The 19,158-nt window shown below is 40.8% G+C and overlaps 1 protein-coding gene across 1 annotated transcript in view; it reads right to left on the reverse strand.

The window, feature by feature from the left end:
- The window catches only part of LOC128694950 (ionotropic receptor 93a-like), a 222,337-nt gene that overhangs the window by 95,313 nt on the left and 107,866 nt on the right, over positions 1-19,158 (reverse strand). Inside the window, exons 6-7 of the mRNA XM_070094251.1 lie at positions 5,787-5,944; positions 2,747-2,898 (exon numbers count right to left, since the gene is read on the reverse strand). Of these exons, the coding sequence (XP_069950352.1) occupies positions 2,747-2,898; positions 5,787-5,944 (310 nt within the window). The remainder of the gene's footprint in view (positions 1-2,746; positions 2,899-5,786; positions 5,945-19,158) is intronic.

Raw genomic sequence — 19,158 nt, forward strand, 5'->3', positions numbered from 1 at the left:
CTGGAAACTGGGCAACTACCTGAGGAATGGAAGACTGCAAATGTAGTTCCCATTTTTAAAAAAGGAGACAGAAAAGAGGCACTAAACTATAGACCTGTGTCATTGACGTGTATAGTATGCAAAATTATGGAGAAGATTATCAGGAGGAGAGTGGTGGAGCACCTGGAACGGAACAAGAGTATAAATGCCAACCAGCACGGATTCACGGAAGGCAAATCCTGTGTCACAAACCTTCTGGAGTTTTATGATAAAATAACAGAAGTAAGACACGAGAGAGAGTGGTGGGTTGATTGCATCTTCTTGGACTGCAAGAAGGCCTTTGACACAGTTCCTCACAAGAGATTAGTGCAGAAGCTAGAGCATCAGGCGCATATAACAGGAAGGGCACTGCAATGGATCAGAGAATACCTGACAGGGAGGCAACAACGAGTCATGGTACGTAATGATATATCACAGTGGGCACCTGTGACGAGCGGGGTCCCACAGGGGTCGGTCCTAGGACCAGTGCTATTTTTGGTATATATGAACGACATGATGAAAGGGTTAGACTCAGAAGTGTCCCTGTTTGCAGATGATGTGAAGTTAATGAGGAGAATTAAATCTGATGAGGACCAGATTTAATTATATTCCTGTCGACCATGGACTTGCTTGATACAACTTTCTCAACTTTTTGAAAATCATTTGGATGGTTAAAATCTCTTACATGAATAAATAGAGCACTGGAATCTTGTCCAGTAGTAATAATGAATTCAAATTTAAAATTTACAGAAAACCTACAAATAACTGTTCCTATGTCCACTATTATTCCTCGCATCAAGATAGAGTCAAACTGTCTGTTTTCTCATCAATGTTTTTGAGAGCTTTACGAATTTGTAGTCCTGAGTTCATAGATGAGGAAATATCCAAAATTTATGAAATAGGTAATGATTTAAAATACCCAAGAAATGTAATTGATAAATCTTTTAAAGTTGCTAGAAATACTTTTTACAATCCAAAAAGGGACAACCAGCCTTATTCAACTAAAAATATGTTGGTTCTCCCTTACCATGAAAACTTGGTTGATATGCCTTCTCTTCTTATGACTTTTAATATTAAAGTTGTATTCAAAAATCCTGATACAGTAAAAAAACTTTTGATAAAGAATTCCCCCCAAAATGCTGATGGATGTGTCTATAAGATTCCTTGTAAAATTTGCGATAAAGTTTATTACGGTCAAACTGGAAAAAATCTCGAACTAAGATTAAAACAACACAAATATAGCATTAGAACTGGACAAGATTCCAATGCTCTATTTATTCATATGAGAGATTTTAGCCATCCAATTGATTTTCAAAAAGTTGAGAAAGTAGTATCAAGCAAGTCCATGGTCGACAGGAATATAATTGAATCTTGTTTCATAAAAAGCAGTTTTGACAATAATATGAATATTTCCTTTGGTTTATATAAATTAGATCCATTTATAATTAATAGAATTTGGGAAGAATTTAATAATACACTGGACAAATAATAATTTTTTTAATTTTCTTGGGTAGAATAGTTTGTGGGTGAGTTGTGCAAAGGACCTATCCAGTCGGGTCGGCGCGCGTCAGGTGTTTAACCGTTGTGGGATCTGATAGTGAGGTGCTGGCCAGACCCCTTATATAGCTTCCTTGGATGCTTTACTTTCATAGTTCCTTGATAATGTGAGTAGTCACGAAAGCGCTTGGAATTTCTCTATTCTTTCAGAGTGGTTGTTTGCATATATATATATATATATATATATATATATATATATATATATATATATATATATATATATATATATATATATATATATATATATATATATATATATATATATATATATATATATATTCCTTCCCAAAACACAAATTCCAATTTCCTTCACATTTTTTTCTCTCCACGCACCACTGTCTTCATTTGACACTTGTGCACAGTAACATCATGTCATGCTGCTGCTCTCACACCATCGTTCATGACGCTTCCTTGTTTCCCGCCTGTTTAAGAAACATAACTTCTCGAGCACATTTCTCTAACAGTCTCCAAAATTCATCACTCTGTCACCTCCTTCGAGCTGTGTAATTAGTTCTGTTTTGCCGTTTAGTGTTTTGATTGTAATTATGATCACGTTTTTTTGCAGTACACTCTTCTACACACGTTTACACTTCCACTTATTTTTTATTTCGCCTTTCAAAATATAAATACTCCATGAGTAATGCACCATTTTTTTTATCACACCTGCCGTCTCCCACCGGGGTAAGGTGACCAGAAAGAAAAGAAAAGCTTTCACCACCATTCTATCACCTTCTTGCCAAAGATACACCGACATTACAGCTCAGATGCCCCACTAAACTGCAATATACTCACCCCTCCGTCAGTGCAGGCAATCTATTTTACTGCCTACAGGACTCAAATCCGGCTAACCATTTTCTCTGAATACCTTCTTAAATCTTACCTTGCTCACTACTTTTTCCCTGAATACCTTCTTAAATGTTATTTGCTCACTACCGTATTCTCTGAATACCTTCTTAAATGTTACATTACTAACTCTCAACTCATAAAAACTTTCTTCCCTTCACCCTTATCTAACACGCTCACAGACTTCCCTTGGATGTACTGATAAAGGAAGGAAACAATGATTCGTTTCCTTACATTCTGAATTTTTCTTAATTACTTAATTACATTACTCTTAATCATCTTTTATTCATTCAAATCTCCATAGAATTGCAGAAGTATTAACACGTACCTGAAACCAGTGAGTTTTGCCAGAAAGTAAAGAAGAGGACCAGTTACAATAAGAACGACCAGGACGGCGAGCCAGGTGGTGCGAGTGAACGGCAGGGCGAGTGACTGCCACCGTGGAAACTCACCTTCACTCTGGATCATAAAGCATGTCGACTGCAACAGTATATTGTAAAACTTTAAAAATTTTTTCACACGTAAGAAATTAAGTGTCATTGCCTAATATATTTTGAGTGATACCGTATTTTGCAAAATGAAAAATGTGATCATGTGTTTATGTACGCTAATAAAGAAAATCAGACAGGAACTACAATTAACTAAAAAAACAGAAGTCTGTAAACCCATTTGCATTCATAAATAATTGATATTTTCTTAATTTTTTCCTGAAAAATCTTAGTATCTGGTTCATATTATTTCTTTAATATACAAGCATCTCTAAGAAAAATCGTATAAATAACTTTCTCTTTTCAGTTCTTCATGGAAAGTGAGTTAAAATTTTGTATCTTTCAAACATACGTGACTTAAAAGGTAAGTGAATTGCTTGCAACAATTATTTAGCGATGCCTTATCAGAAATATTATAATAAAAGAGTGAAAAAAATTATTTTGTAATGTTTGAATATGTTAAAGTTTCTCTTCCCAAGAAGCTGGATGACTAGAAACGTAAATTAGAAATCGAATCTTTCAAATATCTTGGTGAAGTTAAACTTTTCCACAAATTCACCACATTATATCTAAATAGAGTCTGTAATTATATTAGAAAAATTAATCAAATAAAATTATTTCCTGCCCTTGCAAGAGCAAACCCTCAAAATTCTTCTTCGGAGTCAAATATCAACCAAAGTCCTTAATACGAAGAAGAAACTAAACTTTCCTAATTTAGTGATAGAATAACTGAGGTTAACTTTGTAATTGGTGTGAAAATTTGAGACATGAACAAGATACAGCTACCTAAATCTAACTGAATTGTGATAAGACGTAATTTAATTAAATTCTATAATCTGCTGTACTTGAAGTGTGTCGCTGGACATATAGAGAATTTTACCTCTCAGAGGCACCTTCCATCATGGACAATTTCTGCCAAAGAATGGCGTCTATTGTTTTTATGCTAACTTGGGTGTTGATTACTTGGGATAACTGGAGATGCCTCTTGTGTTCGGCTCCAAGCATACGAAGTTAATGCATATTACTTGAGGGAGTTTCAAGCCGGTCTTGGAGAGTGTAAGACCTAATTCTCTAATTCATTTATAGAAATTGTGATAATGGATTCAGTTACATAACTTTTCAATCGCTCTACTCGACAACTTCAAACAATCCAAGGTGTATATCTTTTCTTTAACTAGAAGATGGTTTTGATTATTTCATTTCCAGACCAATCTTGAGATTGTTCATCTTAAAATTCACCTAAAAATTCCAGACTACTTAGCTGCACAGTGCTACTCTTCCTGTGCCTTTCAATGTGTCGATCTCAAGCTCCTACGAATCTTGGTTGGGTTGAGCTATAGTTTTTAGATCTCTTATGGAAGTCACGATGCAGATGCCCTGCATTTTCAATGCACTGAAATAATGGGACTGGGGTTACAAGATGTGTTGGGACATACCTTCCTTGGATCGTGCAGCAGCCGGAACAAGTATTGCTTTTCAGTATTTTATCCAGAATGCTGGTCAGCAAATCTCACTAATATTTATTGATTCCTGTGTATATCCCATTATTTATATAGGCATCACGATTGCTAGTGTCTAGCAGTTGCTCTGTTTCCATATATTACTTGTATATCCTCTTAAAATTGCTACACACCTTCTTGCTTAAATCTTTGCAAAAATATCAGTTATATTTTGGTACTTTCCACCTCAATTTTTAATGTTATTATCTGGTTCCTTACAGTAATTTACAGTAATTTCCGATCTTATGTTGCTGTGCAACACTTTAAGCTCTGTTTTTGCCGTTTCTGCTACGTTGTTTTCACAATGACTTTCTGATTTCCATCTTTATCATATTACAGTTATTTATAACTCTTTACTATATGTTTTCTGTAATCTCTTATTTCTTACTATATTTCTGAACATTTCTTTCTCAACTATGGACTCTCGTCACTTTGTTTTCCGTTTGTTTCATGCTGGTACAAGTCTGTCTGTGGCTTCCTGGAATATATTTAATAAACTTTTTGTCATCTGATGTACTGTCATGCATTTTATTTCTCTTTTCTGTTGAATTTCGTGTACGAACTCTCTCATGACTATTATTTTTTTTCATTGGCCATTTTACTTATGTAATATTTTGTTTAATTCCTTTCCATAGACACGAGGTGATCACTGTTCCAGGCAACTTTATTCTATGAAGCTGAGATAAGATCAGTTAACAATAAATCAGTTAGTTTGGACAAGATTAGCAGTAATATAGGTACCTGAGACAATATTAGCAGTAATATAGGTACTCGAGACAATATTAGCAGTAATATAAGTACCCGAGACAATATTAGCAGTAATATAGGTACCCGAGACAATATTAGCAGTAATATAGGTACCCGAGACAATATTAGCAGTAATATAGGTACCCGAGACAATATTAGCAGTAATATAGGTACCCGAGACAATATTAGCAGTAATATAAGTACCCGAGACAATATTAGCAGTAATATAGGTACCCGAGACAATATTAGCAGTAATATAGGTACCCGAGACAATATTAGTAGTAATATAGGTACCCGAGACAATATTAGCAGTAATATAGGTACCCGAGACAATATTAGTAGTAATATAGGTACCCGAGACAATATTAGCAGTAATATAGGTACCCGAGACAATATTAGCAGTAATATAGGTACCCGAGACAATATTAGCAGTAATACAGGTACCCGAGACAATATTAGCAGTAATACAGGTACCCGAGACAATATTAGCAGTAATACAGGTACCCGAGACAATATTAGCAGTAATACAATAATGACATTAACATTCCCTGGTTTCAAACTGTCGAATGCTTGGAAAAATATGATTTTAATAACTTGTATTATACAGACGTGACAACGATTGCATAAGCCTTACCTCCTGGTCGTAATAAGTGGTGTACTCCTGAAACTCTTGACGACCGCCCACAGCCGTAATAAAAATGTTTGCCACGCCAATATCTCCTTCCTCTCTACCAAACAGTCCGACCATTCCGTTCCACGTCCCATTCGCAGTTATATCTCCCCACATTTCACCTAAAAGGGATCTCTCTTAAAATATTTAATCACACTTTTGTTTAAAGTACAAGTGTTAATAATTTATTTTAAACAATCCACAAAATTTAAGTGAATACAGTTTACTTAGAGCAATGTATAATCCTCCTCTTTCCTTACCACCGGTAGATCGAATATTGTTGACGTCTATTTGTTCTCTTACTTGACAAACAGTAGTTTACATGATGCAGTCTTCAGTTTACTCTATAGCTCAAACACCAGTAGTTTACATGATGCAGTCTTCAGTTTACTCTATAGCTCAAACACCAGTAGTTTACATGATGCAGTCTTCAGTTTACTCTATAGCTCAAACACCAGTAGTTTACATGATGCAGTCTTCAGTTTACTCTATAGCTCAAACACCAGTAGTTTACATGATGCAGTCTTCAGTTTACTCTATAGCTCAAACACCAGTAGTTTACATGATGTAGTCTTCAGTTTACTCTATAGCTCAAACACCAGTAGTTTACATGATGCAGTCTTCAGTTTACTCTATAGCTCAAACACCAGTAGTTTACATGATGCAGTCTTCAGTTTACTCTATAGCTCAAACACCAGTAGTTTACATGATGCAGTCTTCAGTTTACTCTATAGCTCAAACACCAGTAGTTTACATGATGCAGTCTTCAGTTTACTCTATAGCTCAAACACCAGTAGTTTACATGATGCAGTCTTCAGTTTACTCTATAGCTCAAACACCAGTAGTTTACATGATGTAGTCTTCAGTTTACTCTATAGCTCAAACACCAGTAGTTTACATGATGCAGTCTTCAGTTTACTCTATAGCTCAAACACCAGTAGTTTACATGATGCAGTCTTCAGTTTACTCTATAGCTCAAACACCAGTAGTTTACATGATGCAGTCTTCAGTTTACTCTATAGCTCAAACACCAGTAGTTTACATGATGCAGTCTTCAGTTTACTCTATAGCTCAAACACCAGTAGTTTACATGATGCAGTCTTCAGTTTACTCTATAGCTCAAACACCAGTAGTTTACATGATGCAGTCTTCAGTTTACTCTATAGCTCAAACACCAGTAGTTTACATGATGTAGTCTACACCAGTCTCTCAGCACAATAAGCAATAATTTACTAAATTCTTCTTTTCTTTACCACACGCAGCTAATTTACTCTGCATTTGTGGGCAACAGAGGCAGGGCCAGGAGCTAAGACCCTACCCTTGCCACTACGTGTAGGTGAACTTATGCCAGTGCACACACAACCAGACACCCACCCACACACACACACACACACACACACACACACACACACACACACACACACACACACACACACACATAGAGGTGGGGCACACCACCAAGTGCTGGACACAGTGCACACAACCGAGGAAGAAGTGAAGAGGCTTCTGAGTGAGCTAGATACCTCAAAGGCAATGGGGCCAGATAACATCTCCCCATGGGTCCTGAGAGAGGGAGCAGAGGCGCTATGTGTACCCCTAACAACAATATTCAATACATCTATCGAAACAGGGAGATTGCCTGAGGCATGGAAGACAGCAAATGTAGTCCCAATCTTTAAAAAAGGAGACAGACATGAAGCATTAAACTACAGACCAGTGTCACTGACATGTATAGTATGCAAAATCATGGAGAAGATTATCAGGAGAAGAGTGGTGGAACACCTAGAAAGGAATGATCTCATCAACAGCAGCCAACATGGTTTCAGGGACGGGAAATCCTGTGTCACAAACCTACTGGAGTTCTATGACATGGTGACAGCAGTAAGACAAGAGAGAGAGGGGTGGGTGGATTGCATTTTCTTGGACTGCAAGAAGGCGTTTGACACAGTTCCACACAAGAGATTGGTGCAAAAACTGGAGGACAAAGCAGGGATAACAGGGATAACAGACAAGGTGGACAAAGACAGGATGTTCCAGAGATTGGACACAGTAACAAGGGGACACAGTTGGAAGCTGAAGACACAGATGAATCACAGGGATGTTAGGAAGTATTTCTTCAGCCACAGTAGTCAGTAAGTGGAATAGTTTGGGAAGCGATGTAGTGGAGGCAGGATCCATACATAGCTTTAAGCAGAGGTATGATAAAGCTCACGGCTCAGGGAGAGTGACCTAGTAGCGATCAGTGAAGAGGCGGGGCCAGGAGCTCGGACTCGACCCCCGCAACCTCAACTAGGTGAGTACATACACATACACACACACACACACACACGCACACACACACACACACACACACAAACACACGCACACATCCAATGCCCCCACCCACTACATTACAAACTCCACCCCCACAGCAACAACCCATAGTTCGTTACCAGGTCTCCCACTTCCCCAACCCCAATATACCTCCCAGACCACAGTCTTAGAAAAGAAGTTGAAGGTGTGGTATACAAATGCAGATGGAATAACAAACAAGTATGAGGAGTGGCACGAAAGAATCAAAGAGACATCCCCAGACATAATAGCACTCACAGAAACAAAACTCACCAGAATAACAGATTCAATCTTTCCATCCGGATATCAAATCCTCAGGAAAGACAGAGGGAGGAGAGGGGGAGGAGGAGTTGCACTGCTCATTAAAAACCAGTGGGGTTTTGAGAAAATGGAAGGAATGGATGGCACGGGCGAAAGGGACTACTTAGTAATAACAATCCAGTCTGAGGGACATAAGGTGATAATTGCAGTAATGTACAACCCACCACAGAACTGCAGGAGGCCAAGAGAAGAATACGATGAGAGCAACAGAGCAATGATCGACACACTAGCCGAGGTGGCCAGGAGAGCACACATGGGGGGAGCAAAGTTGCTAGTTATGGGTGATTTCAATCACAAGGAGATTGACTGGGAAAACCTGGAGCCCCATGGGGTCCCGAAACATGGAGAGCCAAGATGATGGATGTGGTACTGGAAAACCTCATGCATCAACATGTTAGAGACACTACCAGAGAGAGAGGAGAGGATGAACCAGCAAGGTTGGACCTTGTATTCACCATGAGTAGTTCGGACATCGAGGGTATCATATATGAAAGGCCCCTGGGAGCTAGTGATCATGTGGTTCTGTGCTTCGACTACATAGTTGAGCTCCAAGTGGAGAGAGTAGCAGGAATAGGCTGGGAAAAACCAAACTACAAAAGGGGGAACTACTCAGGCATGAGGAACTTCCTTCAAGACGTTCAGTGGGAGAGGGAACTGACAGGAAAACCAGTACATGAAATGATGGACTATGTAGCAACAAAATGCAAGGAGGCAGAGAAGAGGTTTGTTCCCAAGGGAAACAGAAATAATGGGAAGAACATAACGAGTCTTTGGTTCAACCAAAGGTGTAGGGAGGCAAAAACTAGGTGTACTAGAGAATGGAAAAGGTACATTAGACAGAGAACTCAGGAAAATAAAGAAATCAGCCGAAGAGCCAGAAACGAATATGCACAGATAAGAAGGGAAGCTCAGAGACAATATGAAAATGACATAGCATCAAAAGTAAAGACTGACCCGAAGCTGTTGTACTGTCACATCAGGAGGAAAACAACAGTCAAGGACCAGGTAATCAGACTGAGGAAGGGTGATGGGGAATTCACAAGAAACGACCGAGAGGTATGTCAGGAGCTCAACACAAGATTTAAAGAGGTATTTACAGTGGAAACCAATAGGACTCCAAGAAATCAGAACAGGGGGGCACACCAGCAAGTGCTGGAGGAGGTACATATAACCAAGGAGGAGGTGAAGAAGCTGCTATGCGAACTTGACACCTCAAAGGCGGTGGGACCAGACAACATCTCTCCATGGGTCCTTAAAGAGGGAGCAGAGATATTGTGTGAGCCATTAACAAAGATCTTCAACACATCATTTGAAACTGGGCAACTCCCTGAGGTATGGAAAATGGCAAATGTAGTCCCAATTTTTAAAAAGGGAGACAGACATGAGGCACTAAACTACAGACCTGTATCACTAACGTGTATAGTATGCAAGGTCATGGAGAAGATCATCAGGAGGAGAGTGGTGGGGCACCTGGAAAGAAACAAGTGTATAATTGACAACCAGCACGGTTTCAGGGAAGGAAAATCCTGTGTCACAAACCTACTAGAGTTTTATGACAAGGTGACAGAAGTAAGACAAGAGAGAGAGGGGTGGATCGACTGCGTATTTTTGGACTGCAAGAAGGCCTTCGACACAGTTCCTCACAAGAGGTTACTGCAAAAGCTAGAGGACCAGGCACACGTAACAGGAAAGGCACTGCAATGGATCAGAGAATATCTGACAGGGAGGCAACAACGAGTCATGGTACGCGACGAGGTGTCAGAGTGGGCGCCTGTGACAAGCGGGGTTCCACAGGGGTCAGTCCTAGGACCTGTGCTGTTCTTGGTATACGTGAACGACATAACGGAAGGGATAGACTCAGAAGTGTCCTTGTTTGCAGATGATGTGAAGTTAATGAGAAGAATCAAATCGGACGAGGATCAGGCAGGACTTCAAAGAGACCTGGACAGGCTACAAGCCTGGTCCAGCAACTGGCTCCTTGAATTTAACCCTGCCAAATGCAAAGTCATGAAGATTGGGGAAGGGCAAAGAAGACCGCCTTATATAGTGCCAGGAGGTGAGACGTAGGTTGCGTCTCACCTCCTGGCACTATATAAGGCTCCGTCCTGTCACTTCAACTTCATATTGTTTCAGACAACGGAACAATGCTCTTCTCCAGACTGAGGGACTGACCACCTCAAAACTTTAAGGGTGATGGACTGATTACATCGTCTTCAAGTATCTTCTGCTTCTATCAACTTTTCTGTACTCGACTGAAGAAGCCTACTGTGTAGGCGAAACGTTTCGAAATAAAGATACCTAACTGTTGCATATGTGTCTTACCTAACAAATAGCGTTCCGTTATCTTAATAAGGAATTGTTTAAGACTCTGTATACTGTGTACGCCAGGTGCATACTGGAGTATGCAGCACCGGTTTGGAACCCACAGCTCTTCAAACACATCAATAAATTATAGAAAGTGCAAAGGTTTGCAACATGGTTAGTTCCGGACCTCAGGGGAATGCCCTACGAACAAAGGTTGAGGGAAATCGGCCTGACGACGCTGGAGGACAGGAGGGGCAGGGGAGACATGATAACGACATTCAAAATACTGCATGGAACAGATAAGGTGGGCAGAGACAGGATGTTCCAGAGAGGGGACACAGAAACAAGGGGTCACAACTGGAAGCTGAAGACTCAGGCGAGTCAAAGGGATGTTAGGAAGTACTTCTTCAGTCATAGAGTTGTCAGGAAGTGGAATAGTCTAGCAAGTGGTGTAGTGGAGGCAGGAACCATACTTAGTTTTAAAACGAGTAAAAAACACTGCCAGTCGCAAGTACTTGCGACTGGCAGCGATTTTACTCGTAATCAGCACTTAAATCCAGAAGTCAGGGTGGGTAGTCAGGTGTGTCTATTAGACTAGAGCTCACTAGGAAGTACAATAAACAGAGGAAACATTATGCTAGGAAACAGAGCTGTCTAGTAAATACAAATAAGGACTGCAAAAATTTGAGTCTATGGTTTTCTAGGGTCACACACGCTAGAGTGTGTGTGCGTGTGTGTGTGCGTGTGTGTGTGCACGAGTAGGAGCAGCCAAGTAGGACTATAGAACTGACAGTAATTTTAAGCATACTAAGAAAGTGCACAATGTGAACCAAGTGATTGGGTACATATGTAGTACATACGTGGGTAGGTACAAAGGACTCATAAATGCACAGACACACACGGACACAGGCTCACACACGTGGGTACATACGAAGGACTCATAAACACACACACACACACACGGGAACACACGGGAAAAGTGACCGAGTAGCGAGGCCAGGAGCTGTGACTCGACCCCTGCAATCACAACTAGGTGAGTACAACTAGGTGAGTACACACACACACACACGAGCACACACAGCCTACCCGCTAGTGTGCTTTAAACAAATAAACAGGAAAACACACACCAAACTCCCCTCACTCTCCCTCTCCCTCTCCCTCTCCCTTTCCCCCTCCTCCTCCTATTCCTTCTCCTTCTCTTCCTCCTCCTCTACCTCCTTCCCCTATTCCTTCTCCTTCTCTTCCTCCTCCTCTACCTCCTTCCCCTATTCCTCCTTCTCTTCCTCCTCCCACACAACTGAGGAGGAGGTGAAGAAGCTGCTAAGTGACCTCAATACGTCAAAGGCAGTGGGACCGGACAACATTTCTCAGTGGGCCCTTAGAGATGGAGCAGAGACACTGTGTGTGCCACTAACCAAAATTTTCGACACATCAATTGAAACTGGGCAACTTCCTGAAGTATGGAAGACTGCAAATGTAGTCCCCATTTTTAAGGAGACAGAAACGAGGCACTAAATTATAGACCAGTGTCACTGACGTGTATAGTATGAAAAGTCATGGAGAAGATTATCAGTAGGAGAGCGATGGAGCACCAAGTATGGAAGAAACATATTAACGACAATCAGCATGGATTCAGGGAAGGCAAATCCTGTGTCACAAACCTACTGGAGTTTTATGACAAGGTAACGGAAGTAAGACACGAGAGAGAGGGGTGGATAGATTGCATTTCCTTCGATTGGAAGAAGGCCTTCCACACAGATCCTCTCAAGAGATTAGTGCAAAAGCTAGAGGATCAGGAACGTATAACAGGAAGGGCACTGCAAAGCATCAGAGAATACTTGACAGGGATGCAACAACGAGTCATGGTACATGACGAGGTATTACAGTGGGCGCCTGTGACGAGCAGGGTTCCTCAGGGGTCAGTCCTAGGACCAGTGCTGTTTCTGGTATACGTGAATGACATGAAGAAAGAGATAGACTCAGAAGTGTCCCTGTTCCCAGATGATGTGAAGTTAACGAGGAGAATTAAATCAGATGAGGACCAGGCAAGATTACAAAGAGACTTGGACAGACTGGAAGCTTGGTCCAACAAGTGGCTCCTCGAATTTAACCCTGCCAAATGCAAAGTCATGAATCTGGGAAGAGCAAAGAAGATCGCAGAGAGAGTTTAGGCTAGGTGACTAAAGACTGCAAACCTCACTCAAGGAAAAGAATCTTGGGGTGATTATAATCCCGAGCACATCTGAGGCGCACAACAACCAGATAACTGCTGTACCATATGGGTACCCGGCTAATCTCAGAATAGCGTTCCGATACCTCAGTAACGAATCACTGAAGACTCTGTACACCGTATACGTCAGGTACATACTGGAGTATACAGCACCAGTTTGGAACCCATAACTGGTCATGTACGTCAAGAAATTAGAGAAAGTACAAACGTCTTTAACAAGGGTAGTTCTACAGCTAAGGGGAATGTCATACGAATGAAGGTTAAGGAAAACTGGCCTGACGACACTGGAGGACAGGAGGGTTAGGGGAAACATGATAACGACATATAAAATATTGGGAGGAAGTGACAAGCTGGACATAGACAGGATGTTCCAGAGATGGAGCACAGAAACAAGGGGTCACAATTGGAATTTGAAGACTCAGATGAGTCAAAGAATGTTAGGAAGTATTTTTCCAGAAATAGAGTTGTCAGGAAGTGGAATAGTCTAGTAAGTGATGTAGTGGAGACAAGAACCTTACATAGTTTTAAGATGAAGTATAATAAAGCTCATGGAGCAGGGAGAGAGAGAGGACCTAGTAGCGATCAGTGAACAGGCGGGGCCAGGAACCGAGTCTCGACCCCTGCAACCACACATAGGTGAGAACAATTAGGTGATCACACACACACACACACACACACACACACACACACACACATGGTCACAGAGTTGTCAGGAATTGGAATAGGAAGGGCAGTGACGTAGTGGAGGCAGGATCCATACATAGCTTTAAGAAGAGGTATGATAAAGCTCACGAAGCGGGAAGAGTGACCGGGTAGCGGTCAGTTGAAGAGGTAGGGTCAGGAGCTGTGAATCGACCCCCACAACTAAGTGAGTACAACTAGGTGAGTACGTACACACACACACACACACACACACACACACACACACACACACACACACACACACACACACACACACTCGTAGGGGACTCGAAGGAACCAGGGATCAGATGAAAAGGGTTCTGGTAGGGAGGAGTGGATGGAGGAGCAGGGGAAAAGGATGGAACAAGAGTGGGAGAGAAAATTAAGAGAGCTTTCTGAAAAAATGGAGACAAAGCTTTCTGTGAAATTAGAAAAAAGGTTGGTGAAGAAGAAGAATTGGGAGGCACAAGCCGAAACTGCAGTAGCCAGGATAAGGGTCCTAGAAGATGGGGTAAACAGGCATGTACTTACAGTAGTGTTGGGAGCTGTGAGTCGAGTGATTTACTGTTTAACCAGAGCCCCACACGTCACCTTTCGGGGGGGGGGGGAAGGATAGTGGGAGCTAGACTGACCCTACGTTAACAAGCAGCCGGCAATCAAACTATCACTTTAGGGGTGGGGGAGAAAAGGCGGGAATAGCGGGAGCTGCACTTACCCTACCTTAGCAAGTAGCAATGAAACTATTGTTACTATATATTCCCTCGCTACTCCTATCTATTGAACTTTTCCCTCACACTCCCCTATACCAAGACTTATAGTCAAGTAGTATAAGAAGAATAGGCGAGGAAAAAGTTCTAACATGTGGAAGTCGCGTAAGGCAACAAATCTTCTACTGACTGTCATGACTTAACCAGTCCGAGAAATAATTGGATGAACCATTGATATTCACAATATGGAACTTAAAAGCATGGAGTGCCAATGTCCACCTCAAGAGGCGACTGTTGGTTCCCTTAAAAGTTTCTAGGTATATCAAAGGTTTGTGGTCCGTTTCTAAAATGAATTCTTTTCCCAGCAAATAAAATTTAAGTTTGGAGATACCCCACACAAGGGCAAAACATTCCTTTTCTATGGTGGAGTATCTTGTTTCTGCGGGAAGGAGTTTCCGGCTTAGGAAGCATACAGGGAAGGGAGTACCATCATGGTATTGTGGTAACACTGCACCTAAGCCAGTATTGGATAAGATTCCTGTAAGATCAGTAAGGTTCGGGATAAACCGTGCATAAAAATTTACAGAACCAAGAAAGCTACGGATGAGCTTCTTGGTTTTGGGGAATTTAAATTCTAATAAAGCTTTGATCTTACTGGGGAGAGGATGCAGAGAGTTATTAGAAAGTATCAGTCCAAGATATCTAATCTTGTTATACCCAAGGAAGCATTTCTTCAGCTTGGCAGTGAGGCCATGTGAGCATAACCTACGCAAAACTGATGTTAATGTTTGGATATGTTCGCCCCACGTAGATGTCATTACGTAAATGTTATCAAAATAAACTGAAACATTTGGCATATTACCCAAGACCTTTCTCATCAGTCTCATGTAGGTAGCACAGGCAGTTGCCAAGTCTATATGAATTATCCTCCTTCTTAACCATGACTACTGGTGAGCAATATGAAGATACTGAAGGTTCAATGATCTTAAGTTTTAATAATTTGTCTACCTCTCGGTCAAATGCATCCCTAAGGTGAACTGGAACTGGGTATAATTTTCGTTTGATAGGATTGTCCGTCACTAAGTCAATCTTATGGACTACCGTGGAGGTAACACCTGGAATATCAGTAAAGACGTCTGAAAAGTTACTCACACATTGAAGTAGTTCATGTCTCTTATATGGTCATCCAAAGATTCATTAATATTAATGTTGGTTGCATCCGAGTGGTCAAGAGTCACCAAGTCATGTAGTTCTTCATCATAGTCTAAGTTAGAGGTGTCAATTATGCACACCTTACATTCTGCAGTTGACGTATCAAGTTCGTGTGGAAAAACTAAGTCAAAGTTATTAAGGCAGTTAACCGAATTTCTTCGGTAATATTTCTTAAGGATGTTGTTATGATAAAGCTTAGGTTTCCCCTTGACTTCTATGAGGTAGTCAACTTTCCCACAAATTTTTAATACTTTATATGGACCTTTCCATGCTACTAATAATTTATTTGACTTGACATGCAAAAGTACAAGAACTTCATCCCCTACTTTAAAACTTCTTCTCTGACTTTTGGAATCAAAAAAGGTTTTGTATTGGTCCATTGACAAGCTTAAGTTTTTCGAAACTATGTCAGAGGTCTCCTCAAGTTTGGATCTAAGGTCAAGGAGAAACTGGTAAGAAGACTGAACCTCAGCATTTACCTCCTCATTAGTCCATAAGTCATGAAGGATGGACAGTGGACCTCTGGCCTGTCTACCATAGAGAAGTTCAAAAGGTTAAAACCCCAAAGAGTCACTGGGAACTTCCCTCATGGCAAACAAAGCACAGGGTAGGTAACGATGCCACTCCTTAGGTTTAAGGGAGCAAAGTTTCCTTAAAATGGACTTGAGAATCGAATGCTGGCGCTCAATCCTCCCATTACAGCTGGGATGATAGGGTGTGGTGAAGAGAGGCTTCACTCCCAGAAGTTGGTATAGATGTTGCATTAAGTCAGATGTGAATTGTGTCCCACGGTCAGACAAAATTTCTCTAGGGATGCCCACTCTGGAGAAGATGGACAAAAGTGCTTCAGCCACCTCTGTAGTAGTTATGGTCTTTAAGGGAACGGCTTCAGGGAAACTCGAAGCATAATCAACTAATGTTAATATATATCTATGTTCCCCAGATGATAGTGGAGATAAAGGACCAACGATGTCAATAGCTACTCCTTCAAACGGTACCGTAAAGGTAGGCATTTTGACCATATGTACTCGCCTGGTACCTCGGGATGATGACAGTTGGCAAACTTTACACGATCTACAATAGGTAGTGACATCTGAGGACATTTTTGGCCAAAAATAGGTTTCCCTAATTTTATTTAAGGTTTTACGATGCGAGAAATGTCCGGCCACTGGCAGGTCATGAGCCATTTTAAGAACAGTCTCTCTGCATTGACTTGGAACAACTAAGATGGAATAGTCTGTCTCATCTGAATTTAATTTGAATACTGACTTGTACAAGATACCTTTTATATATTCAAATTTATATGAAAAGTTTTTCCTTTGGATAACTTGATTTTGTTTAGCGGCATTATGGCAATTCTGAAGAGAAGGGCAATTACGTTGTAAATTGACAAAAGAGTCCTTTGATATATCTAAAGGCTTGAAGTCAGGGAAAATCAAAGGATGAACAGAATGAGAAGCCTGGGCTTTAGTCTAAGCCCTAGTCAAGACATTTATGGTATCGGAGGTGATATCTTCACTTTCATCTAACAAGTGAACCGGTGATCCTACTACCTCGCTTTCGAGAGTAGCATCACTGGTTTTTAATCCCACATGAATCTCACGAGACATTGTCTCATCTGAGCTTTCGAGGGGCTTCTCTGACTCTACAGGAAGAGGATCTGAAACACTTATGTCCATCTTTGGCGATGAAAGGTCAACCTCAGAAGGAAGAATGGCACCTTTTACATTACCTATTAGTACGGAGCAAGAAGTGATGGGAGCTAGTACGGCTTCAGACCAACCTGTGAACCATTTAGACCTAATGTAACAACGGATGGTAGGAAAAGTGTCCGTACGGCCCAAATAGTCTGAAAGTATAGTAGAGGAATGAGTTTCTTTAAGATTAGGGAACAGCTTATCAGAAATGACTATACATGTGCATCCAGTGTCTCGTAAAATGGTAGATACATTAAGTCCATTAACTGTTCCTGAACAGAAGGGTGCTTGGTCATTACAGTCTTTAAAACATCTTCCAACTTTTTGGACCTTCTTAGAAGGACAATCTGGACGTTTATGTCTCTTAACACCACACAAATGACAAACAGGAATAAAAGAAGTCATTTTACTTTCCACTAGAGGCTTTGATTTCTTAAGGTCTGATGAACCCTTGCCCTTAGGGTTCGATCCCTTTAGGTCTTTATAGGAATTGTGAGCCTCAGCATACATGTCAGCAGCCTCAGCAACTTCCTCAGCTTTAATCAGGTTACGTTCTCTAATGAATGTTCGTATCTGGTGAGGAAGAGCTGTCAGGAACTGGTCAGCAACCATGAAGTCTCGAAGAGATTCATAACTGTGATCAATTCCTGAACTCTCTATCCAAAAGTCGAACAAACGAAAGAGTGTTACCTGTAACTGTTGAAAGTTCTGGCCAGGCTCTAAGGTGGCATACCTGAAATCTTTCCTGTAAGAATTAGTGTTTTTTTTTATATGCTTTAAGGATTGCCTTCTTCAGTAGGTTGTAATTACATATGATATCGTGCGACAAAGTTGCATAGATATTCAAAGCTGTACCAGAAAATAACATTCCTAACCTGGTAGCCCAGGTGTCAGCAGGCCATTCACAGAGGGTAGCGGTATTTTCAAACCTGATAATGTATGAAGTTATGTCTTCCCCCTCTGTGAAGGGAGGTAAATTAAGTGTTGGAATATGTGCACTAGCTGCACGTTGTTCCATTACTCCTTCATCTAATTGCTGTTGTAAGGAAGTTAACTTCTTATTCTCTAATTCAAGGCGAGTTTGTTCGAGCTCGCGATCCTTTTCTCTCTACCTTAACTCATATTCTCTGTCCTTTGCTCTTTCCTCAAGTTCCCTTAATTTAACCTGTTCCTCACGTATCTTAACTTGTTCCTCACGTACTCTAGCTCTCTCCTCAGGATCAAGTCTATCACGCTCCTTTTTGTCTTCTCTCTCTCTTTCTATCTGTCTTTCTTGGATTTCTCTCTCAATTCTCCCTCTCTCCTTTTTCTCTTCTCTTTCGATTCTCTCTCTCTCCTTTTCTTCTTCTCTTTCCCTTTCTAACTGTCTTTCTTCTGTCTCAGTTCTCTCTCTTTCAAGTCTTTCCTGGATCTTTGCACTAATGAAAGATTCTAAATTTTTCCCTGTTATTCCTAACTTACTTCCAGCATTCATCCAAAACTGGTATTCCTCCATATTTGCAAGAATAACTTAAACTATCAGGGGAAATGAAACGGGTATTAAAGAAAATGGAGGGTTCAATTCCTGCTCTGCTCAAACTATAAATAAACCAGAGGGCTCGATCCCTGCTTCAATTAAACAATATGTATTAATGAAAACGAAGGGTTCTATGCCGGCTCCGAGCAAACAGTAAGTAGAATGGGGTCACTTGACCATCCAAGCTTCTCACCAACAAATCAAGAGTGCCCTATGACAGTTCCCTTGATATAATAAAGAGCTCAATGAAACAAATTGTCACTGGAAAATCTCGGGTCCCTAGAGTCTAATCCTCCAAAGTGTTTCAAGCTCACAAGAAAGGTGGCAGAATTAACTA

This window comes from Cherax quadricarinatus, chromosome 45, assembly GCF_038502225.1.
Source record: "Cherax quadricarinatus isolate ZL_2023a chromosome 45, ASM3850222v1, whole genome shotgun sequence".
In the NCBI taxonomy this organism is placed as follows: Eukaryota; Metazoa; Arthropoda; class Malacostraca; order Decapoda; family Parastacidae; genus Cherax; species Cherax quadricarinatus.